This window comes from Stegostoma tigrinum, chromosome 3 (assembly GCF_030684315.1).
Source record: "Stegostoma tigrinum isolate sSteTig4 chromosome 3, sSteTig4.hap1, whole genome shotgun sequence".
Classification (NCBI taxonomy): domain Eukaryota; kingdom Metazoa; phylum Chordata; class Chondrichthyes; order Orectolobiformes; family Stegostomatidae; genus Stegostoma; species Stegostoma tigrinum.
The window spans coordinates 124159303-124185608 of NC_081356.1; the positions used below are offsets into that span (position 1 = coordinate 124159303).

At 40.7% G+C, this 26306-nt stretch overlaps 1 protein-coding gene across 3 annotated transcripts; it reads right to left on the reverse strand.

Moving 5' to 3' along the window:
* Positions 1-4173: 4173 nt before the first annotated feature.
* Positions 4174-23986, reverse strand: sap30l (sap30-like). Of its 3 annotated transcripts, XR_009445612.1 has the most exons (5): positions 22938-23981; positions 18294-18419; positions 12819-12917; positions 4984-5219; positions 4174-4836 (listed from the first exon to the last, which is right to left on the reverse strand). XR_009445612.1 is itself a non-coding variant. In XM_048527769.2 (4 exons), the coding sequence occupies exons 1-4, from the start codon at positions 23928-23930 to the stop codon at positions 5097-5099; spliced, it is 450 nt and encodes a 149-aa protein (XP_048383726.2). In that variant the 5' UTR covers positions 23931-23986; the 3' UTR covers positions 4174-5096. The 3 variants fall into 3 exon arrangements, 2 of the variants coding, with proteins under 2 accessions (XP_048383726.2, XP_048383727.1); XM_048527769.2 differs by having other exon boundaries at positions 4174-5219; positions 23829-23986; XM_048527770.2 differs by having other exon boundaries at positions 4174-5219.
* Positions 23987-26306: the final 2320 nt, after the last annotated feature.

Below are 26306 nucleotides of genomic sequence, written 5' to 3' on the forward strand. Positions count from 1 at the left end.
TGGGTCTCCATCTTAGTCTCTGCACATTCTGTTTATTTATTAAAATGCAGTCAATCTGCTGCAGTCTCGCTATGTAATACAGGAGTAATTTAAGTAAACATATAACCGAGACCTTATTAAGTCTTTGAGAGGTCATTAGTGTACTAGTTAATAAACTTCCAGATAACTGAGTCAAGACAAATCTTACTTTGTGGTAGGTTATGTAGGCTAACATAGAAAAATCACATGATGCACACCACAGTTGACTGGACTCTTTATTTAAGATGGCATTAGCTTTTTAGAAACTACTGATATGTACCCACCATTTTTCACTGATATACTTATCAAACAGCCTCTACTTTTGCATTCAGAATATGTCATTGCAAATTTACTGGGGCATTATTCCACAAGCAATGTTATCTTCAATGGCACTATCAGCTAGGAAGGATATTAGTGATGCCATTGTGAAAAATGATACCTCCCACACAACTGGAGAGTTTTAAACTAGAATGAAATGATAAAGTCACAGAATCATACAACTCAGAAACAGACCCGTCAGTCCAACTCGCCCACATCAACCAGATATCCTAAAGTGACAGAGTCCCATTTGCCAGCATTTGGTCCACATCCCTCTAAACCTTTCCTATTCATGCACCCATCCAAACAGCTTTTAAATGTTGTATTTTTACCAGCCTCCATCAATTCCTCTCTCAGTTCATTCCATATCTGCATTACCCTCTGCATGAAAGGTTGCCCGTTAGGTCCATTTTAAATCTCTCTCCTTAAGCTCATACCCAGTAGTTTTGGAATTCTCTACTCTGGAACAAATTCCTTGTCTATTCACCCCAACCATGCCCTTCATGATTTTGTAAGCCTCTTATAAAAGGTCACCCCTTAGCCTACGACAATCCAGGAAAATAGCCCTAGACTAAATCAGCCTCGCAATACAGCTGAAACACTCCAACCACGGCAATATACTTGTAAATCTTTGGTGCATCCTTTCCAGTTTACCAACATCTTTACTGTAGCAGGGAGACCAGAATTGAACACAGTATTCCAGAAGTGGCCTAACCAACGTCCTGTACAGCCACAAAATGATCTCAACTCCAATACTCAAGGCACTGACCAATAAAGGTAAGTGTATCAAACATGTTCTTCACTACCCTGTCCACCTGTAAGTCCACTTCCAAGCTTACAGCCCAAGGTCTCTGTTAGACAACTCCCCAGGACCTTACCTTTAAGTGTGCAAGTCCTGACCTCAGTTGCCTTACCAAAATGCAACAGCACACATTTATCTAAATTAAATTCCATCTACCATTCCTCAGCCCATTACTGTGACAACACTCTTCACTGGCCACTAATATCCTATTACGGAAGGCAAGGCCCAGTGGTATCACCCGTGGACAATTAATCCAGGGACCCAGGTTCAAATCCCTCCATGGCAGATGGTGAAATCTGAATTCAATAAATGGCTGGAATTAAAAATCTAATGATGACAGTGAATCCTTTGCTGATTGTTGGGGGAAAACCCATCCGGTTCACTAATGCCCTTTAGGGAAGGAAACTGCCATCCTTACCTGGTCTGACCTACATGTGACTCCAGGCCCACAGCAATGTGCTGATCCTGACTGGCCTCTGGGTATTGCCAGCGATGCCCTCATCCTGTAAATGAATTTTTAAAAAAAAAAGCACCGCCAATTTTAGTGTCATTTGCAAGCTTACAAAATTATTTCTCCCATATTGACATCCAAATCATGTAAGTGTCAAAAATTAGACTAACAAAAATGAATAAAGTTAGCTTCTATAATAGTGAACATGGAAACCTGCTCAGCAGAAAGTCTCAGAGATAATGGGAACTGCAGATGCTGGAGAATTCCAAGATAATAAAATGTGAGGCTGGATGAACACAGCAGGCCAAGCAGCATCTCAGGAGCACAAAAGCTGACGTTTCGGGCCTAGACCCTTCAGCAGAAAGTCTCATCTGGTTCCTAAGTCCTTTATCCAGCCTGACCTTCATGCAATTCCAATATCTCAGCAAAAGACCTGATTTTTTAACTGTTCTCTGAAACGACCCAGTGTGAATGTGAATAGAGTAGTTCACAAGTACCACCTTCAAGAGTACTTACAAATGGGTAATAAGTGCTAGCCTTGCCAGTGACACCTATAACCTTTTGTAAGAATAAAATGAAAAAAACTTTCCAGGTGCATTGAGAATGCTAGTCCTTGTGTGAAGCTTTTTGGTTATTTGTGCATTGGTAACACCTGAAACAGCCTACATTTTCAACGAATGCCACAACAGCAGGACTAAGCAGGAAACCCAGACAATTTTTCTTCCAGAGAAAGGTGGTTATTTACAGAGCCTCTGCTTCAATTTAGCACAAACTAGAAGACACAATCAAATTGTCTGGATCTGAGGTTCAGCTATTCACTGAATAAAACTATTTCACTTTTCTGTAAAAGACAGGCATGGTCTGGAATTTTGAAGTGAAAACAGAATAATTTTTTGCAGAAGTAGTCAACTAAGTGGAATTCACAAACAATATCAAACTTTTGTTCATACAAAGCAATTGTTTAAAGTTATTGAACTGATCACCATTCTCTTTACCCCAATGGCAGCATGAAGTAATTCAATAAACAAGTGGGATTTTATGTTGATACAAAAAGGTTGCAGTAAATTTGTTGGCTCAAATGTTCTCCTCTACTACACTCAAGTGAGTGACTCACCACGATAGCAGCTTTCATTCCGTACTGCTTTAGCCAATCCAATCCTCGAAGCAGTGAGGTAGGAAACGTCAACAGCCACTGTTGGAGTGGATAAATTGATCAAAATTCTGCTCAAGGATTACCAAATAGCAGGAACGATGGTCATTTTTAATGTTTCAGCCAGCTTATTAAATAATCATTAGTCTCATTTAAATTCCAAACAGTTTAACTCAGTACTGAAAACGAAGCCTGTAACCTATTGGAGTTCCATGGTTCAGCATACTTTCAGGTTAACAGGCAAGGCAAAAAAAAGTTAGCCAATTATTCCAAACCATGGACCAGAGTCCAGCAGTACACATGAAGTCAGCCTTCAGAACCCTTCCAAGTCCCAAAGCATGGACCTGTGGGCAGTGACAACTTGCAGTGGGCAATTCCCCTGTTACCCTGTCTCTGCCTCAGAGCTAGAAATTTGGAACACAGACAAGGTGACAACATAGGAAGAGGCCATTCACCCCATTATTTCTATGCTGAAACAGTAACCTGGGGAAATGTCAAATTAAAAACTTGTCTGAAACATGGTCAACTCTGCACGTTACTGTCCACCCTCATCACTCAATCACTCTTCTTTAAAACCTTATCGTACCACAGCTGTGTCTTGACTTCCCTTGACTCTAAAGTGGAACAGAGTCCCTTTCAAGGGCATTGCATTGACAATTTCTGTGAAAGCCTAGATTAGATGGGCCCAGAAGAAATTCATGGCACGATCCAGGCAACCTTTTCTAATACAGTCACCTTATACATTTCAGAATGGAAGGAAAGTCAGGTTTTATCTTCAGTCTATAGAGTTACATTAGGCCAGTTTTGCAGTAGTACATGAACTGTCAACAATCATTAGTTTGGCTCACAGCTGGAGGGCGGCCAACTAAATGTTCAAGAGCTGGCAATCCCTCAAAGCCACCGTTCAAACAAAAATCAGAGTTCAAAGGAGTGGGGACAATTTCCTTAACATACCTTGACTCAACAGCTTAGTAGACATACCCATGCCGTCAAGGCTGCACAGTTCAACGTGGCAGTCCAGACACCCAAGGCTTTAGGAATAGATAATTGGCAGTACAGACTCAAAGGGTTGAAGGGCCTCTTCTGTACTGTGTGACAAACAGTCACATGCTTCTTTCTTTTGAGCATGAGCATGTAAATCATCATCAACTCAGTCTTCTAAAGCCACTAATATTATCTGGCCACACATGTACCACTGAAGTGCAAATTTTAACCATGGTTGAACTTTCAGTTTAGGAGATTGAAATAATCAGGAGTGCTTGGTGAGCACAGCAATGTCTTTGACTGAATCATGGTGCTTCGTCCCTCGAGATATTCTTCTTCAAAAGTCTTTTGAGGGGGAAAAGAAGATGAAATACAAGCCAAATGTTCTGAGGTCAACTTTTTTGACAGTTACCAGCATTTCCCGAGCTTGTCAAATAATAAAGTAGTAAGTTAGGGTGCACATCTGTTTAATGCAAAATTGACAATCATGTCTTAAGTAGCCTGCAAGGTAACAGTAGTAACAAACTTTTTACCTCTGCAACCATACCCCAAACCCATTGAAGCTGACAAGTGTAAATATTACAAAAATTCTGACAGTCGTTGTACAGTACATTGTATATTGTGCACACAGAAAAAAATTAACACTGTAATCAATCTTAAGAAAATCCTGGTGCACAAAAAGTTCAAACTTTATAATTGATCACTGTATTGCCAACAGGACAATGTTCACTTCCAACTATGATAAATTTTTTGCTGCATTTAAAAAAAATTTGAATTAATAAGCGCTACAACATTCTCGACTGCAATCCTTCGTTTTCCAGAGTTGAGTTTTCTTGCTACGAATTCCCGTTCCAGCCAAGTTTTAAAAAAATTAAACCAGGGTTAGGCATGGCTGTTGCAACATAACTGTGATGCAGAGCTGAATTCCTGCATTCCGCAATGCTGCCCATCTTCTGTGTTTCCAGAGTTGCATTAATTGGAGCCATGTTATTTCCAAGATGATGGGCCAAAATAAGAAATCTAAACATGAGGTGGTCTCCAGGTCCTGCAGCACCATCCCAGTGTTTTTTGAAAGTGTAATTTTCTCTTTCAGTACGTGACTTCATTCAAGAGCTAATAAAAAATACGCAAAGGGAATTTGTTTGTCTCGTGGCTCTATTTAACTATAGCAGATTCTAGACATTAAAATTCTGAGACTGGCAAATAATAACTGCAAACGTTTTGCTTTTACATAAAAAGAATTCAAAGAAAATCACACACCAATTTCAGCTGATGCTTTTAAAGAATAAAGATGTTTAAGAATGACTGACTTTAGAAGTGGAAATCTTGTCACTGCATGATCTTGTGATCAACATTAGCCCAGTTAATGTCTTTCAGTGAATGCTGCTGTCAGATTTCTGATCATGCCTCATTTTTTCATTCTTCACCATGTAGATAAAATAGGCTAGAGTTTCCTTTTCGTTGACTGGAATGGTCCTAAAATGACGACTGATTGTCTGGGGAGGGGAGAAAAGAAGATTTTTGTTTTTAAAAATTAGAATATGTTTTTCCAAATTTAATTGAAAGCGTGTGCTACATTTCAAGCTGATACTTTTCCACTGCAGCTCATGAAACCCAGTAGAGGCAAATCTTTGACAACAAAATGTGAGGCTGGATGAACCCAGCAGGCCAAGCAGCATCTCAGGAGCACAAAAGCTGACGTTTCGGGCCTACACCCTTCATCAGATGAAGGGGCTAGGCCCGAAACGTCAGCTTTTGTGCTCCTGAGATGCTGCTTGGCCTGCTGTGTTCATCCAGCCTCACATTTTGTTGTCTTGGATTCTCCAGCATCTGCAGTTCCCATTATCTCAGAGGCAAATCTTTGCTCCCCATAAGCGTAATCATGTTCTCCTGCACAAGGTTTTGAGATGATAGCTGCCACATACACAATTAACACTTCTTTTAAATCATTAATGAATGCACAGAAAGTAGCAAAAATCACACCAAGAACACAGTGGTATCGGCAGTGTGAGAAAACAATGACAAATTATAAAGGATAATTGAAAATGTACGAGTTATATTAGGATAAATGAAATATTTAAACTCAAACTTTAGTAGGAATATGGGAGAACCTCCCGAAACCTGTGTGATCATTTTCAGATTGCAAGTAACCAGTGTTGAAAGGTACAATTCAGCTCTTGAATGGTCAAAAATTGGACTTTCCCCATTGGAGAAGAAACATTTCATGCAAGACTGGCCTCCCAGCAGCGCAATGAGGTTGCAAAACATTCAGGGAATCACACTATCAGCCATGTTTATACTATTGTTTGAGGAATCAGAAGTTTCATTCAAAAGGGACTGGGAGGGCTTCTGGAAACCAGAATGACTTCACAGCAGCAGGTTATAAAACCAACTCGCTAGCAGTTCTCAGCAACTGGTAAACTAACATATGGAAAATTCATTATAGTTGAGGAATTTCGACAGCAGGAAACAAGGAGAAAAGAAACTGATTCTTTAGCATTAAAAGGATATCCACAAAATTCTCTTGATCGGCACTCCTTGGTTAGCTAAAATCAAGTCACAAGTAAATAGATATTGTAAAGCACACAAACTAATGCTAAATACACATGATGTTATCATAGAATCCTTAGTGTGGAAACAGGCATTCAGCCCAACAAGTCCACACCACCCCTCCGAACAGCATCCCACCCAGACCCATTCCCCTACCCCTGCATTTCCCATGTCTACCCACCTAACCTAACCAGCTCTGGGCACTATGGGCAATTTAGCGTGGCCAACCCACCCAGCCTGCACATCTCTGCACTGTGGGGGGAAACTGGGCCACCTGGAGAAAACCCACGTGGACACGGGGAGAACGTGCAAACACCACATAGATAGTCACTGAGGGTGGAATCGAACCCGGGTGCCTGGCACTGTGAGGCAGCAGTGCACCACCATGCCACCCTAAAACACTTAGAGCCTCCTTGGTGAGGAAGTGAACCCCGGTCTCCCACGTGACAGGCAGGGATACTAACCACTACACTATTGAGGACAGCATGAATGCCAAGCCACAAAACTCAAATCTGAATCTTGGAACGTGTCAAGGTTGCTCATAAAGGCTGACCTTGAGAACAATAAAGCTAATCAAGGTGGGAGAAGAAACTAAGTGTACTGTACATGTAGTTATTGGCTAGGGTCCCCAGATAAAGCTGTGTGCACACATCAACCGAAGACGGAACTCTTCACAAGTCAATCTCAAAATTAGCTGTGTATGGTTTATAGACATTGTACATCAGCAATCCTCAGAATGTGTCCAAATCTCACCCATGCACAGTAAAAATAATCTGACAGCATGCAGTTATTTTATAACAGTCAGAAAGAGTTAATGCTTGACCAAGTGCAGGGCCAGCATTTACCGCCATTCTTAGTTGCTCTCAAGAAGACGGTAGAGAGCCACCTTCTTGAACTGATGTCCATATGCTCTATATAGATGCAAAACATCACAAAACAGGATTTTGATTCAATAGCACTGAAGGAACGGTCACATATTTCCAAGTCAAGATAGCGATTGGCCGGGGTAGGGGGGCATCGCACACATCTGCTGCCCTTGTCCTTCTTGACGGAAGAGGCTGTCGGTTTGAAAAGGTGCTGTCTAAGGAATCCAGGTGAATTTGTGCAGTACATCTTGTCGATGGTACACACAGCTGATACTGAGCTTTAATGGAGGAAAAACTTCCATCAACACTTTCACCTTGTAGATGGTGGACAGGCTTTGGGGAGTGAGAAGGTGAGTCACTCACTGCAGGATTTGAGCTCGGACCTGCTCTTGTAGCCAGTGTTTAATCCAGTTCAGTTTCTGGTCAAAGGAACCACAGGATGTTGATAATAGTGAATTCAGTGATGGAAGTGCCACTGAATGTTAAGGAGCAATGGTTAGATTGTCCCTTATCAGAGGTGGTCATTACCTGGCACTTTTGGAACAAATGTTGCTTTCCACTTTACAGCCCTCAGGTTCCTAAAAATCTCTAGTCTCGACGCTGTATTCACATAATCTAAGCAACTGCAGTCATACAACAAACTTCATATTGTTTACTGAACAAAACTTTATTTAGATAAAAATAGTAGATAGCCTAGCCTATAAATGTTCACTTTGGGAGTGAAAGAAGTCACAACTCCCTGAATACAACTTGCTGACAACGGAGGAACCCTTGCCACAACACTATGAGTAGTGGTGACCAGTACTATTTCCAAATGGTACCAACTAAGAAATTAGAATTTAGAACTTCAAGGAAAAGAAAACATGCTGGTGACAGAGAATATTTCAAGAGAAGCAGATGCTGCTTTTTGCAGACAGCAGTAAACATCACAAATCTTGTGAAAACGCTCAAAAGACTACTTCAGAGAATAGCACAGAAAGCACTCAAGGAACATGCAACTCCCATGGCATAGGTACAGGCTACATCATGCGGCGGTTTGTGGAAGCAGTCCCAAGTCCACTTTGAACTGGTGAGCAAACCAGGCATTAATGGCTGCATGAGTCAAAACTCTTGCACAAACAGTGGAAGACTTAAACAGCAACAGTAATTCAGATTGAAACTGCACACATCTGCTGCCCTAAAATAAAAATCAGAGCTCTGATTAGGGTTCACCACCATAGTGCACAGTTACACTGATGCAGGGCAGGAAAAATAAAACAGAGAAGGTCACGAAAGAACATTTATACTTTCCAAGAATGGAATGTCAGTAAAAATTTCTAGCCAGATCACCTACAGCAGAAGTGCATCGGGCAATTTAAAGGCGTTCACCATTTTAATTGAGCAGAATTATTTTCAGGAAACAAGAACGCAACAGGAGTCTTGATAAGGTTCTGAAGGAAGGGAAAGCCCTACTTTACAAAGATGAAGGGTGGCAAGATTCCCATTAATGCAGAATGAAAATCTTAAAGGGAACATAAAATACCTAATGGCATTAGGAAGCTATGTGGCGCATTCCTTTTGGCAATGACCCCCATTCAGATGGAATTTCACACTGGAACCCTGAAGTCTCCCTCAGGATACTGCGCCCTAAATTTGAGCTAGCTTGCAGTAATCTGCACAGAGGAATTTCCTATGTGAATTGGTGCTGGACATCCTCTGCATCCTCGCCCAGACACTTCATGGTGTTCAATCCTGCTGTGTGGTAGTGTGCCAGACCTCAGTGGGAGGCTTTCTAATGTGTGGCTCTGCCCATTTACCATTGGAGAATTTGTGTGGAGAGTGTTGCATGCAGTAGTCCCATGCAATGAATGATAAAGATGGCTCATGGACTCCAAATTTGCTTGTATTTTCTATGGTCCCAAGGAGTCTGCATTCTAGTGCACTCTGTGCACTAAATCCCAATTTAACTTGGGAGGGTCACGCTCCCTGATTTTTGGTTGCATTGAGCCCCGGGCTCCCAGTCTGCTTATCCTGTAACTGTGTTCTCTAAGCAAGATTACCCCACAATTGGGAGTACCATCCTAATACTGATCCTGTCAAGCCCTCCAGAATCATCCATGTTTCTGCAAGGTCACCCCTCATTCTTCTGAACTCTAATGAATAAAGGCTAACTTGTTTAGCCATTCTTGGTAAGTCCATCGCATGAATAAGTCTAGTGAATCTCTTTTGAACTGCCACCAATGCTAGTATGTCTTTTCTTAATCAAAACTGTACACACAACTCCAGGTGTAGCTGAATCTAAACCCTGTGCAAACTTAACAAGAGGTCATTACTCTTAAATTCTAATATCTAAGTAACAAAGGCTAAAGTTCCACTAATCCTCTTAATTGCTTGCTGCACCTGCATGAAAACTTTTTCCTGCACTCAAAAACCCAATATCTCTGTGCTGCACTTTGTTTTGAAGTCCCTCTCAATTTAACTAATACTCTGCCTTCGATTCTTCCAACCAAACCTCTCACTTTGCCACGTTTATATTTCATTTGGCATGTTTTTGCCAAATCACTACTTATATCCTCATCAGAACATGTACTCCCACCTACTTTTGAATCATTAAATTTTGGGGGATATATTACATTCTGCACCCTCCTCAAAGTTTATTAATATAAATTGCAAATGAGGTCCAAGAACTGGTGCTTTTGACACTCTACCAGCTACATTATTCCAACCCGAAAAAGACCCATTGATGACAACACTTTCTGAATCCAGAATCCATGCTAATGTATCAACTTCAATGTTACGAGCAATATTACATGAGCTCCTAACTTTTGCAGTACCCTTTTACATTGCACCAGAAAACAGCAGAATATTGATAGACCGGAGAGTTGGGCAGTCCAGCAGAATATAGAAAGACTGGAGAGTAGGGCAGATAAATGGCAGATGGAGTTCAATCCGAGCAAATGCAAGGTGATGCATTTTGGAAGATCAAATTCAAGGGCAAATTATACAGTAAATGGAAAAGTCCTAGGGAAAATTGATGAACAGAGATCTGGGTGTTCAGGTCCATTGTTCCCTGACTAATGCTATGGACTAATCAATGATAATCAGCATGGCTTTGTTAAGGGAAGGTCATGCCTTACAAATTTAATTGAATTCTTTGAGGAAGTGACAAGGAGGATTGACTTGGCACACTAGTCAAAGAAGTAAAAGCCTATAGGATACAGGGTAGTGTAGCAAATGGGACCCAAAGTTGGCTTAGTATTAGGACAGAAGGGATAACAGAGGAGGCCTGGCCTTGTGCATGGAAAGTAGTTTCAAGTGGTGTTTCACAAGCCTCAGTTTTGGGACCTCTTGTTTGAGTTATACATTAACACTTTGGACTTGAACATGGGGAACAACTGGGAAATTTGCAGATTACACAAAAATCGCCTGTGCAGTCGACATTGCAGAGAGTACCTGAGCTCCAAAATAATATACATGAGTTGGTGGAGTGGGCAGTAAAGAGGTAGATGGGATTCAACTCTAAGTGCAAAATAATGCATATTTAGGGAGGTCAAACAGCAAAAGGAACACACAAACAGGAATATACTGAGAGGCGCAGAAATATTGCAGCTACAAGAGCAGGTGGCAGAACTGCTAGGAATTCTGCAGTAAATAACTACATCCTGGCTCCCATTTACATAGCACAAGTCAGGAATGTGGTAGAATGCTCTCCACTTACCTGATGAGTGCAGCTTAATACCATCCAGAACAAAGTAACACACTCAATAGGTACACCACCTTTAACATTCACTCCCTGATGCACATTGGCAGTGTGTATCATCTATGTACTTGAGCCACTCATTCAAGTTCTTTTGACTGCAAATTCTACAGCTTGAAAGGTCAAGGGCAGCTGATTTATGAGAACACTATGATCTGCAAGTTGTCCCCAAAGCCACACATCATAAGGACCTATAACTATACCACTGTACATTTATTGTCAGTAGATCAAACTTCATTCTCCTTTCCTAATAGTAGGTACTTCTATACCTGGCGAGCCACCACCTTAAGAAATGTAATTGGGGAATGCTACACCAAATGTTGGTCTCACTAGAAACACCAAAACCTATGAAAGAATTGAGTGAAATCACTATTATTGCAGTTTACATATATTCAAGGAAACATTCAACATTTCTAGTAGAGAACCTCTATCACATCCAATGGCTTTTGTAATACCCTTTACCAAGTGATTAAAATGGTTTGGTTTTCCACAGTGCATCTTGAAACCGATGAGTTGAAGGAGAAATGGGACAAAGGCTGGTCTATTTAAATCGAGCAAACAGTGTCTAAATTGCAGCTTTGTGAACAACAGGGATTCTGCATTTAACTTCAATTTGCATTGCTCAGCTTTAATGTGGTTAGGTTAATGGGGTCCAAAATCTTACTGACATCATGAGATTAGTTTTAATATCATTTATTTCTATAGCCACTCTGACGTTGATCAGGTGAGTATGATTGCTTTGCTGCTCAAACTTGAGGCTGCTCCTCCATACCCAGCCTTGCACTGTACACTTGCTCAATGTCTATACCGGCATAGTCAATCTACTAGGCCATCGACCAGCAGTCAGACCAACAGACAAGAATGGCCATCATTGTCTGCAATGGAGCCCCAACAAACGAAGCAAGCAATGCACCCATCCCCAACCTGTGTTGCCTCAGTGAGAACTATACCCTCCAAGAGACCTGGGCCCTCAGGGTGGGGAGATTGGGAGACGACACTGGGACCAGCCACATACAATTCAAGAAGAATGATTCTAAGCAAGTCCCAGAGGCAGCAAAAAAAAAAAGGGGCACTGCAGACCTCCAAAAGATACTACCAAGCAACGACAAGGCAGCCAAAAAAAAAACGAACAACAGACTTAGCAAGCAGCACTTTAAGAGAAAAGGACACCCTGCAGCAGACCCCAAAGCAGTGCCTTCGGCTGTACTCGAAGAATTCACTGTAGGTGGTTCCCCAAGTATAATATTACATCTTTTGTATTTTTGAAAAACAATTTTAAGTTGTTTAACTTGTCAATGTGGGAATTTGAGGATACAAGGAAGTTTTAACTTCTTCCTTGTTGGAGAAGCCCTACAGAACCTTACCCATTTTCACAGTGATGATTGGTATAGAAATCAATGCTTCATTTAAAGTTGTTTCAAGTGATTTCAGGGATGTAACCACAATTTTAAGTGAGGACATCCAGCACATCAAATAGGGCCTATAGAATGCATGATTGAAACTACAGCAAAATCTCCTGATTGAATCCGGATTAGTTCTCCAGTGAAAAGCAGTCACTGGAAAATAATTACACAATTCAAAACCAGACATCAAATCAAACCCAGAAACTTAGAGCAGAGGAATCTCTGGAGACGATGGCAGTGCAATTACCCATTGATATCTATTCTGGCGGGTACTCGTATTGTCACCACGTAACAGTGCCTTAAATACTTCCTGCTGAGTACGCTATACTAACATGTAATAATTTAAAACACATTAGCAACTCAGGCAAAAAGAAATGTTACAAACTTTGCAATGTAGGATCCTATTCACAATTCAGCAACGACACTTGGCAAAATAATTTAAAGCTAAGTGTCGCACACTCCACAGTCAGCTTATTTTGCAACAATCATCAAACAACAAATAAACACTTTAGAATGAAAGCACCACAGAATGTATAATACCTCAGCTAGCTGAGCTTTATTTAGTCCAGGTCTGGTCTGTAGTTTGAAGTGTCTCTTATAACGTCTCAGTGTGTTTACTTGCAATTGAAACAAATCAACCTAAAACAAAAGAAAAATGAAAGAAGTTTGAGTATCTTTTGGGAAATCAGGTTGATGGCCACAAAAATTTAGAAATAATTTCAAAAGACAGAAATGATGATTGACATTATAAGTGGAAGATTATTTTAGGAGTCAAGAATTGAAAAAAGGAAAAGCTTACAAATATGCACAAGGCCTCTGTATTCCAGGTTCTCCCAATAACAAACATCTACAGGTCTGTACCAAATTGCAGGCTGTGACTTTGCTCATCACAATATCTCAACTGTGACTACTTTGTTTTTGATAGTTAAACAGCTCACCCTGAAACTGGGAACATTCAAAACAACTGCTAAAAGGATACATCTACATATCACTAAATCCACGATGGCTATAGAAATGGTAGGAACTACAATACTTATACACTTGTATACTTGAAACCAAGTGGTTTGGCTATAAACAAAGAGCGATGGAGAATTGCTTTTTCAAAGGGCAAACAAACTACATTTCTGTCTCTGCTATATTTCCTAAACTTCTGCATAAGAATATTCTCAGACCTACACTCCTGCTTCACCCTCAATTATTTCCATGGTTTCTTTCCAACTGCATGCAAAAGTGGCCATTTTCTTTTCACAGCTTGGACAGGACAATAACTATTCTTGGATTGAGTACGACAGGCTGGAGACAAGAAATCTGCATCAACACATCTGCAGAAAGAGACAAGTAGGCCATTCAAACAATTCAGCCTGCTCAGCCATTCAGTAAGATTGTGGCTGACCCCAACTACCCTGATAAACTTTCACACTATTGTTTAACCAGAATCGATCCACCTCAAAAAGTTAAGGACTACTTCCATATTTCTCAGGAAGAGAGTTTCAAAGATTGTCAATTTTCAGAGGCTTTAAAAGAGTCTCATCTGTTTTAAGTAGGCAACCCCGAGCTTTAATAATTTTGCACAAGGGAAACATCCTCGCACATCAATCAAGTTGCCTCCAGAACTTTTAAACTCCAGCAGATGTAAGCTTAGTCTATCTGACCTTTATTTATAAAAGGTAACTCACCACTCATTCCAGATATTAGACTGGTAAACCTCTGAACTGCTTCAAAACACATTTATATCCTTCCTCAAAGTGAACTATACTAAACATACTACCCCAAGATATGGGATCTTTAGTGCGCTTCATAACGGAGGGAAAGCTTTCCTACCATTGTATTTATTTCCCTCATAATAAATGATAACATTCACTTAGTTTTCATAATTACTTCTCATACCTGCATACTAATCTTGAGAGATTCACGGAATAGGCTGAAATCCCTTTATACCACACACTCTCACCACTTGACAATATGCGTTTCCCTTTTTCCTTACAGAAAGGATAATTTTATATTTTCCCATATTATGTCCTATTTGCCTAGATCATTGCCCACTCAATCCATTATTTTCCCCCCCAGCCTCTTGTGCTCTTCACAACTTACTTGCCCATCTAGCTGTGTGTCATCCCCAACTTTGGCAATTAACCCTACAGCCCATCCCTTCATCTACATAATTTGTAAAAATTGTAAACAGTTGAAGTTCTAGCATCAATCCTAATACAGCACCACTCATTATATCTTACACACCTGAGAAAGACCCATTTATCCTAACCAGCAGAAAATGGAGAGTAAGTCAGTCTTCGATCCAGCTTGTATAAGACTTGTTAGACCTCATCTGACATATTGTGCACAGTTCTGGGCATCACCTTACAAGAAGAATGAGAAAGCACTAGACAGAGCAGAAGTGGGTACTAAGAATGGTTGCAGATGAGAAACTTCTGTTTTGTAGATAGACTGAAGGAGCTGGGACTGTTCTCCTTGGAATGAAGGCGGCTAACAGGCTTTCAAAATCATGAGCAGGCTGGATAGAGGAGTTCAGGAGAAACTGTCTCCACTCGTAAAAGGAACAAGAGGCTCAGAATTAAAGCAATCTGCAAAAGATGCAAGAGTGAAAGGAGAATTTTTTTTCCACACAGTAGGTAATAGGGCATGGAAGGCACTGCCTGGAAATGGGGAGAAGCCTGGTTCAAATGAAATATTCAAGATAGCATTGGATGATTACTTGGATAAAAATAAATGTATAGGGGCATGGGGATTAAAAAAAAAGAGATTGACACTAGGTAATGATGCTCACTTAGCAAGCTAGTGCAGCATAATAGGCCGAATGGGCTCCTTCTAGACTGTAACCCCTGTGATTTTGTACTCCACTAACCACTGCACCCGAAGACGTTTTTTATTCCGCAACAATCTTTGATGGGGGACTTTAACAATTCTGGAAATTCAAAAAGTACATCCACTGGTTCCTTTATGTGCAAGATGTGTGTCACTTCCTCAAAATCACCAATAGATCAGTAAAACATTTCGCTTTCACAAAGCCCATCTTGAATGTGCCTAATTACTTTTAGGCAAGTGCCTTGCTTTGACTTCTTTAATAGTGCCTAACATTTCCTGCCACCAGGAGTGGAAGACGTGAAAATTATTTTTGACTTCTTGGCTGATGGTGTAACCCAGAAAAATCAAGTTAATTTCAGTGAATTCTATTCATGATCTTAAACTACAAATCCTTCTAACCAGGGTAACTCTGTCATAGATTGTCATGACTTCAGCTAATGACCAGATCAGAAGTGCTACTTAATTATTATAAGAAAGGAAGATTTTGTATTTATAATGCAGCTTTCACTCACTTCGAGCTTAACAGAACATTCTAAAGTACACTCCCTGCTCTAATTTAGAGAAACATGGCCAATTTGCGTACAGCAATACATCACAAACAGCAATGACCAAACTATTTGCTTTTAAAGTCAGGGTAAATATTTACCTGGACATAGAGAAGAACTCTACTGTGCCCCTATAAAATAATAACAGCCGTAGAATCTTTTCAAGTCTATGCGCTGGGGCATACAAGGCCTCAGCTTAGACTCTCATCTTTTAAAAAATACAACATTCGTTCTGTCCTCTACTGGAGTATTGACCTAGATTTCATACCCAATTCTAGGAAGGAAAGCTTTAACTCAGTGTCAAATCAGGCAAAGTGCTCTTTCTGATACTCCTTTAACTAAACCAAATCAAATCACTATTTTATCTACTGATTTTGAAAGCAATTATTCAAAGTTCCAAGTATTTAATTCACCTCAAACAATAAACTTAACACATTAACAAATACAGATTTGACTCAACAGAATCTCTTCTGTAACTTGGGCAGGTATTGGACGATAGTTAGTTCCAACAAAAGTTTACATTTGCATGACACAGTGCCACTCTGCAAGTGTCATCATGGCCAAGACACTAAAGATATGAACACAAAGCTCAGGCTGACTAAAGGAATGTTACACTTTGTCATACTTGCCATCTTGCGGATGAGACATTTGTCACAAATATGAAGTTTGCAAGGTTGTTATGTTTTGGGACACACTCTCTCCAATCTAGGGTGAAACAAGGAGGAAAGAAAAGTTGTAAGACCTGCCCTGAATTCTCCCAAGCTTGGGCGGCCTGGTTGTTAAAGGTTAGGAGGGCCCAGGCTGTTTGAGGGAAGAAAGTGCAAGATATCTGCACCTGTGGACAATGGCAAGGCCATCTGCGATGGCTGCAAATCTCAGTCATACAGGGTGGTGTTGGGACTGTCCGATCTTATAAATGGTTATACTTTATATCTTTAATTCCAAGACAGAAGAGAGTTGATTTAGGAAAAAGTTAATCACTTTCACCAGGGTATCAGGCTGACAGGATTCATGATGACATTTTTTTGACAGGAACAGGCCATAGAAAGCACTGTGGTATCAGCGTATAGGAGTATCTTAAGATAACCCTGAACCCTTCAGATAGGTCAATCTGAAATATTCACAGAAAGCGAGAAAAGGCAGAAAGATAGAGACAGCTCCTTTTGTTACACAGATGAGAGCTCATGCTCAGATTCAAGACACAAAGTGCCTGAGAATTTTCACAAGGCTGGAAGATTTGTCACACTTTAGTTGGGGGAAGTAAATCACCAAGGTCATTCTCACTGTGAAAGTCAATTCAGGATTGGAAGTTACCTAGCTGGAAAAGGGAAAAATCAAAAAGTGGAAAACAGCTATGGACTAGCACTTAGACACTGCAGTATTCCCTTAAAAGACAAAAATATAATCAGAGCAGGGGATTTTCAGATGCTTAGGGTTAAATGAGGAAAGTCTTCCGCAGCTGAAGTTGCTTATCGAAATAGCATTTAGTTAAACCAACACACCATTACTACAATTAAAAGTAGTGTTAACCTTAAACTCGTGAGATTCTTCCAATCAGCCTGGGGATATTCAAACATGTTTTTTAAAAGGTTTTTTGTCGATATGGGTGACCCTGAATATTTATCTTGCAACCAATCTCACTAAATACCAAGTACAACAGTGATTATTTTTTTATTAAAATCAAACTTAAGAGTGTGTCCTGAGGTCGTAAATGCTACCTCTCAAAAAAAAAGGGGGAAAACTGCAGAGGTAAAATTTGATTACACAAGTTAAAACAATCTTATTTGTATATAATGATGTCAGGAGAATATCCTGTCAGCTAGTTTTGAAAGTGGTCGACCTTATCAAGTTGATGGAAGATGGGCCAGAATTTCAGGAAAAACTCATTCTATTTGTGATAGCGGGAGTTATTTTTAAATATTTAGAGATAAAGTGAAAAAAAAATGCAAACGTTGTACCCTCACTATAATCATTTGGAAATACATGACACTGCGGGATAGCACAAACAAAATAAATACAAACCATATCCTAAACAATCAGCACCTATATTTTATGTTTTACTTAAACACCAAGGCATTATATACATCTATATGTAATATATATATGTAGATAGATATAAATATACTTTGGCCAGCATTAGCTGAAACAGACAGAACAGCAAAGGCACAACTTCAATCTACAACAATGGCATCTTCTTCATTCTCAACACAAACAGTGATCGAGTTACAATTCACCTTGGAAGCCTCAGTAAAGGCTGCAACCCAAACTGCAAAATACAATCGACCTTGATGACATGAGGTGTAGGAAATAGGCTAGCCAATACATCTAATCATTAATCCAGCAACCTCAATAAGATGCATCATGCCAAACATGTGTGGTTGGACTTGGCTGTAATTCCAGCCCTGCAGGGTGCAAACTGATGACATTCACCATCAGCATACATGAAAGCACCTAGGTAAGGTGCCAGAGGATAAAAACGACTTAGGAAGAGCAATCTAGCAAGGGATCAACATGCTGAAAAAGGATCATAAATTCAGATGTGTGCATTTGCAAACGTAAAATTTTCAAGTGAGGAGTAAAATTGTATGACTGAATTTCAAGAAGTCCCTAACCAAAAATCACCCAAACAATCAGTGCTGTACACATTTACCTCTGGAGACTCCACATCATGGTCTGGTGAATCACCCCCATCATCATCACTACCTTTTCTCTTCCTCTTGTTTCGCACACTTTGTATGAAACTTTTGTGAAAGTCACATATGTACAGGTGTCGAACCTGAGAAAGAAATGTTTCAAGAAAGAAAAACAAATTACAACAAACTGATTCTCATAAGAAAGGAGGAAAAAATAAACTGATGGCTGAATGATGATGGTGCAAATCTGAAAGAGAGAACTGACAGCTGAATTTCAGTTGAGAATGCTTTTTCCCCCAAGTTTGCAACCCCTACAAATTAATTTTGTGGGACTCAAAAATCATGACCTACTAGCTGTCCTGATTGGGAAGGAAGGGGAGATTAAGAGATTCTTTGTGATTAAAGTGGGCTACAAATTCTCACACTTGATAATTCATAATCACATCTCTCAGTCAAATGGGCCTGCAATGATCCAATACACTGTTCATTGACAATCAGACTCATTGTAGGCTCGTTCTACCCAGATGGCAAAAAAAATCAGTGGAGACTGGGGCTCCTTCCATTCAGACAGTGCTGCCTGCTAATGAATGACTTATAGTGACATGATTCTGTATATAGTCCCAAATCATTTGAAAATATTTGGCACACAAAGATACACTCCATGAAGTGAAATCACCATTGTGGTCTAAGGATAAAGATAACCAATTTGTATCATATTAGTAGTGACCAGATCATCTGCTTTTCCTGATGCCTAATTTATGATCATGACACTGGGAATAAATCCCCATTCGTCTTCAAAATAACGCCATGGTTTGTTTTTATGTCCACATGAGAACAAACATGGCCTTGAACTGAGGTTTCACCTGAAGGACAGCACCTCTGGCAATGCAGAACTGCTTCAGTACTGGACTGAAGTACCATAAAAGCTTTTATTTTGATGCTCAACTTCTCCTGTGGAACTTGAACTGATGACCTTCTGATTCAGTGGGAAGTACAATCCATTAAGCCAAGGCCAACACTGCCTTAAGGCAGTGATTTAGGCAAATAAGCAACATCCCCTTACATGAGTGTGAACTCTGCAACTGGAAAAGAATTGCCCAGATGTCCAAAGCAAACCAAAAAAAAGCAACATTGGGGGGTGGTCATTGTTAAGCTGCAAAGCAGCTGCAGTCAGGGACGTCAAGGCAATTTCTTATTTCCTAAACTGGTTCTGATCGGGAGTGCATTGTCTGAACTGATCGTGGTGGTTCAGCAGTGACTTTTAGTATGGAATTGGATACTTCGACCAAACAATATTGCTTAACTATCTGAACGAACGTTTCTGCTGATATTGAAAATTCTGAACTTGGGCAACAGATCCGAAGCAGAACTTAAAGATTTAAAATCAGCCAAGTCAAAATTTGACAAAACTAATCAATTTTTTTTAGTAATCATTACTGAGTCAGCTCTTTTGAAAAAACAACCCAGTGAATGACATCGTAGCAATGAAGCAAGTACAGTGTGCTGAATCATACAAAGGCAAGTTTCCCAGTACAGAGGTGTCAGCCTTGACTCAGTAGGCTGTGGGGTTCAAGTGCTACTCAAATAACTGGAGACCCAATCTCGTTCTTGCCATTTTTATCATCAGTGCTGAGCAAGCTCACTCACTGTCGGCAACTACTTTGGCACTTGCTAACTATAGCACTGTAACTACAATTAACGTGTACTTTGTCATAAAATTGCAATAACCATATTTAAGTGCAGCAAAATAGCAATTTACAGGAGTGTTATCAGTCTAAAACTAACAAGAGTGCAGGGAAGTGTAGTTGAAATGCCCATCAGCCATGATTTCAATGGCAGAGTGGACTTGATGGGTCAAATGGCCTTACTTCCACTCTTATGGTCTTATGAAACTATATAAAGGGCAATTAAAATAGGTGGCAAAATGTCTGGACAAAATGGTAGGCCAGAAGGAAGATCTTGAAGATGAAAGAAAATGCTAGAGGTGTTTAAGAAGAGCATTTCAAAGCCAAAGGCCTGTGGAAATCATAGCCATAACTGAATGCGAGGAAGTGATAATCAAGATGGCAGAATTGAAGAATGCAGAGAATTGAAGATTTTAGGAACAGGATGTGGTAAAATCTGTTTAGGAGTGATTTAGGTAGAGGTTCTCAGATAGTGATACAATGCAAGATCAGTGAAAGATGTGCAACAGATGTCTTATTTTGCATTACGTTGTAGGTAAACTGCTCAACTAATGTTAAAATGCTCTTCCTAATATTACGTAGTAGAACTAACAGCACGCTAACAAGACAATGGCGCTCTCCAATCCCGGACAAACCTACTCATGAAGCAGAAATTTGCCTCAAACTGTTCAGTCAAGAGATGAACACTGATAGTAATCAGTTGCAGTCCCTGCTATAGTTGCCAAATACTATCAATGACAATACTGACTGCTTTGCATTCTAGAAACTTACAGCACAGAACTCTCAGATGGAAATTGTTCCCATGTAGAGGCCAGACCTTTCCAAGCCACAACCCAACAGAACAGGCAGTTGCCAGAATGGGTCTGTAGCCGAAGAAATATTTGGTCTCTGGTAAGAAAACACTTGTGGTGGCAAAGATGGTTTACAGGGCACTGTGGATAAAAGGTAACGAGGCAAACAGGAGAATTCTTCCTATAGATTTCCACAGTTCAATATAGGCTGAATAGCTCCCTTGGGCACTGAAAGACTGTTAACCCTCACCTTCTCATGTGAAAAGTTAAGCAGAATGCATTTGTTTGATCTCTCAGCAACGATGGAAGCTGCACAATTCGAATACGTCCTGGTTTGGTTGCAATGCCCTCGTGATCAAATTGTTTTCCCCCCACTGACTTATCCCTACTCAAATTACAAATTAGCAGAGGAAGCTTAAAAGGATATTCACTGTTGAAGATAGCAAATGTCAGCTCAAGGCAAACAGAATCAAGAAAAGCAAATTTCCCCTTTCTCACCCTGTTTCAGAACACATCTTACAAAAACCATCTCTCATTAAATACATTCTCCAATTCAGGCAGATAGCAACCACATTCGGCAAGTAGCACCCTTGCATCTGAGATCAAAGGTTATGGTTTTGAGTCCCAGTGACATGAGCACACAATCCAGTCTGAGACTCTAGTGCAGTATTGAGGGAAGGCTGCACTGCCACCATTGAATGGAAGCCCAGACTGGTCTCTTGGCTGGTTATTTTAAGATTTCGTGACACGCTACAGGGATCAGGATGTTCTCTCCAATTCAAGAATTATAGGTCAAATCTTTATTGTTCAGATCAATATCGTCAAATCAAACAGTCTCAAGTGTTTTCTGTGAGACCATCCATGTTTAAATCACTGCAAACATACTTCAAAAGTATTTCAGCGGCTATAAAGGCTATAAAAGACATTTATGCACAGGCACTCCTGCCAGTCAGGGAGCATGGGTCGTGGTCTGAGGATACACAGCAGGCCATTTCAGATTCAGGCAAAATGAACTATCTCCCTCAGAATGTGGGAAATTCTCCATCACATTACGTGGGGAGACCAAGTAATGGAATACATTTAAGAAATAAATACAAAACTTCCCAGGAGGTTAAAATGTCAATGGGAGAATATGGCATTGAGTTAGAGGGTCAGCCATGATCATGTAAAATGGCAGATCAAGCTTGATGGATCAGATGGCCTACTCCTGATCCAATTGTGTGTTTCCAGAAGGTATAGAAAATAAAAGAAGTTTGAAACTAGATCTTTCAGGAATGAAGTTCGGATACATTACTCCGTAAAAAGTTTGTTATGCTCAATATAGGAAACAAGAACTAGATTAGACAACCTGGCTGTTTGACCCTGCTCCCCACTCAATACAATCATAGCTGGTCATCAACCTTAACTTGAACCGTCTCCCTGTTTACCAACTCTTTTGATCCCAAGACAAAAAAGTTCTATTAAAATCTTCAGTACAAGCAACTGATGGTGAAGCACCTGTCATTTTAAACTTAAGATTAACAGATACTTGCTAGCAAAGAATGTTAAGGCATATGGAGAAAGGGCCACATGGAATCAATCACAGGTTACCCACAACCTCAGCGAAAGTGGGGTTGGAGGGGCTAAATGGCTTCTTGGTCATTTTTTCCCCTCAGTGTTAGTATACACCCGTTCGCTAATTCCTCCCTTTCTCTAAACCAGTCATTCTTATGGTGAAGTACACCCCCAACTCCAGCCCTCCGTGACTCGACGACTCAAAAGAATATGACACATTCTGGCTCGGGGAAACCACTCGACTCAAGTCAGCACAGCGTTTACTCCGTCGCCACAGACTCCCCAATGTTAAACTGGAGGTCATACCAGCGTCAGATTAAATATAACAGCGAGCGTGTGTGGAAACTGTTGGCTTTTTAACCAGCCGGAGAAAGAGTGCTAACAAGAAAAATCTCCACCTAGTATTTTAATCTTTTAAATAAACAAAAGATAACTCAAGTCTGTACAGGCAGTTCAAATCTATTTTTTCAGGCCTTTAATCGACCGCATGACTGTTGTTTCACATCAGCTTCTACACAGTATATATGCACTCACTCTCCTCTTCCTCTACGAACGATATTACTTTGCAGAATGGATGTTTATTTTTAAAAAGGGGGAGGGGAGAGAAATAATTAAGAGTTAACAGACTTACGTTCTTGTCGGTTTCCAGTTTGAGTTTCTTCTGTGAAATACTTTTCTGGATTCTCTTGCTAAAGCTGGCGTTGCCGGCTGGGCGGTTGCACCTCTCTCCATCATCAACCAGACAACAAATGTGGCCAAAGCCTGGAGCCCCTGCGCCGCCATCCCGGCTGTCTTCTTCGGTACTAAAACCGTTCATTTTTCCCCCCTACTATTCCCCCCAACCCCCCTCCACTTTGGAACCCTTTTCTGGTTCTCTTCAAACACTCGCCTTCTACCCCTAAACCCTGAAACGGGTTCAGAGAAGAGTCTATCAACTCAACGCGTGTGAGATTCGAAACCGGCGGCAGCACTCAGTTCCACGGCAGGCAACGATTAAAAAAAACTCACATATATACTCACATATAAAAAGAATTCAATATGGCAGAAAATGGCTCTTTAACGGCAGGTTAAAGAACTCACATTGCAACTTTCTTAGTGAGAAGTGGGGTGGGGGGGGGAACAGAAGGGTGGTCTAAATCTTATTTTTAAACAAAAATTACAACTCTGTAAGAAGCTCACAATGGCCGGGCTGTCCTATGCAAAGCCCTTTATGACAATTATTCGCTCTCTTGCGCCGATAACGCGCGTCTTTGCAAAAGAAAAATGACAAAAAAAAGAGGTACTGAAGAGGGAGAAAAAGGGGATGGAAAGAGAAATTATCCACCCGGATTGAAGTACGGTGTTTTCATTCAGTCTTATTGAACACACGTACAATACAAACCTCGAGCTTAAATGGATAATAAAGCAACGCTCACCATACGTCTTACACACGTCCCCCTCCCCTTTAAAAAGACGGTAAAGGAGTGGGAATGGAAACAAAAAACACAAACGACAGCAACAAAATATAATAAATTACACTGACGTCCGCCCGCTGCAGTACTTGGGCTGCTACTGGCGAACAGCTGTTGCCATGTACCAACGTTCCAAATGGAATCCAGGAAATAATGCCCCTGCATTGATACATTACCAGCGTTCCAAACCCGAAGAGCCCTACCGCTTCGCCCGCACCGCAACACGGGAACTGTAGTTCCTCCCAGAGCGCCTTCACGCATGTCACGTGTTATTGCCGGTGAACGGCAAGGACTACATTTCCCAGAAGCCTGCAGTCCGCGTGGTTTGTGCGCATGTACACAGCCTGAAACGCGGAAGAAGCCTGTGTTACAAAAATAAATGAGCGCAGCGACTTTTTTTCTCAAATTTGTATCTTGGCTCAGAAGTTGACGCCTCGTTTTTCAGTTCGACGAGTGTTGCCGTAGGAAGAAACTGTTTTAGAGTAAGATTGTCATAGGTTCGATTATAGCCACAGATGCTGTAAAAGTGCCAACAAATAAACAAATCTTTCTTTGAAAATAATATATTGTGGTGAATTCTGTTTTCTTTTGCTCCAATGTATACTGGTGGAGTTGAAATCGTTCCTGTGTGCTCGTGAATGTGTCTGTTTTTGTTACCACTTTTGCAATCATTCTCCGATCTCTCTTCCTGTTTAAGTTGTTCCGCGACAATGTTTTAAGTTTGGCACTTTAACTGTTAACACGATTCAAGACCCTCTGAAGCTCGCTGCTTAAGCAGCTGCGCCAAACCGGAATGTTTGGCAGCTGCAGAGATAAGGATTCACTATACAATTTACATGGTTTTCAGGGAGGTCACAAGTTAACCCAGCAAATGTACACAGACTACAGATTGGCAATGTCAAAGTTAAGTTTTAAGAAAGATAAAGATTTTGCCACCCGGAGACGTCGTAAATTACGACTGAATGAAAAAATACTGTAAAGATATAGCGTGGGGAAAATCCATGCGATTGTGAATGACAATTTAAAGCACAATGGCTGATTCTGCAGTCGGAAGCGGTCCGGGCCTGTAATACCATACATAATAAATTAGCTCTTAGTGTGACGTTGGCAGGAAGCGTTGAGCACAGGGAAAGAAACCAGTCGGTGCGCTACATTTACAGTGTACTGGGCCAGCCGTCTCTCACATATTTCCTAGCTTTCGTTCAAGGAAGGATTGAAGATGTACAAAACTTGAGTACAAAAATACACGTGTACGATAGTCGTTTTTTATGCTAGTACAACAGAAACAAATGAAACGCAGTGCACTATTTAGCGAAGAGCGTAATACCATCAAGGGAAATCCTTCAGCAAAAGTAGCAATAAACTCGCCAAGGCTTCTTCAACCGCACCTTCCAAATCCGGGACCTGCAGGAGCAAGAAGCACAAGGACATTAACTGCCACTAATCACCAACACGACGAATTAGCTGTGCATCCCATCGTGCCTGCTCCGTCATTCAATAAATCATGGTTGATGAAACACTTCAGTACGCTTTGCTAACCCAGTCTTCACAATCCTGTATTCCATTGGTAATTAGAAATCTAACAATCTTTAGCTTGAAACTACTCATAGCCTGAGCTTCCACAACCTTCTGAAGTAGAGAACACCGCATGTGAACCCTCTGAGTAAAATTTACTTTGCTTCTCACCTGTGACCCAAGTGGCATTTCCCTTATTTTTAAATTCTGCCCTGATTCTAGACTTCCCAACCAGGGAAAAACAAAACAAAAAAGCAAACAGTGGCTTTTTTTTAAAATTCAAAAATATTCTTCATTCATTAAAAAAAAACTTTGTATACGGACAAACGCAGTTCTGTGCAGTAGCATATGAGGAAACAAGTGAATATTGGAGTTGGGGGCATCTCTTACTTGTACAAGATTATATTTACTTACATTTGAGGACTGGGGGGGTCCGATAGGAACCCCCATTTAACTTCGACAGAACGATGTCTTCCCCCAATGTGCCTTGCAGCAACTGCCACAAGCATTAAAGCGACCCTCAGCACATAGTTCTGGACCTTGGACTGTGCCAGTCTGCAACATTCGGTCATAATAAACTCCTTGCTCAGGAAGAGAAACACATTTCAGGCAGACCAAAGAGTGTCTTTCACCGAGTTGATGGTCCTCCAGGCACAGTCGATGTTTGTCCTGGGGCACAGACCATAAATCACGTTGTCCCGTGTTACAGGGCTGCTCAGGGCAAACCTCGACAAAAACCACTGCATCTGTATCCAGACTTCCTTTGCAAAGGCACATTCCAGAAGGCGACGTGTACCAGTCTCATCTCCTCCACAGCCACTTTGAGGCCAACGTGCGGTGTTGCAGGCCGACTGGGTGTGCAAGAAGGATCTCACAGGTAGTGCCTTTCTCACCATCGGCCCAGCAATGTCTTAGTGCTTGTTCTTTGTTATTACAGAAATATATTTATTCATAGAAAGAAATCTTTATGTACATACACAGTTAATGAAGCCGTTCAGATCTTTTCTAAAATTCTTTGGACGTCACTGGCTAGG

What these genes read in the sequence shown, in the direction of transcription:
- sap30l (XM_048527770.2), bottom strand. Translation starts at nt 23,123, where the DNA reads ATGAACGGTTTTAGTACCGAAGAAGACAGCCGGGATGGCGGCGCAGGG. An exon ending in AACTGGAAACCGACAAGAAC is followed by an intron (nt 18,420 to 22,937) that starts GTAAGTCTGTTA and finishes TTTCTTTCTCAG; the next exon opens with GTTCGACACCTGTACATATG. An exon ending in ATAAAGCTCAGCTAGCTGAG is followed by an intron (nt 5,220 to 12,818) that starts GTATTATACATT and finishes TCCCCTCCCCAG; the next exon opens with ACAATCAGTCGTCATTTTAG.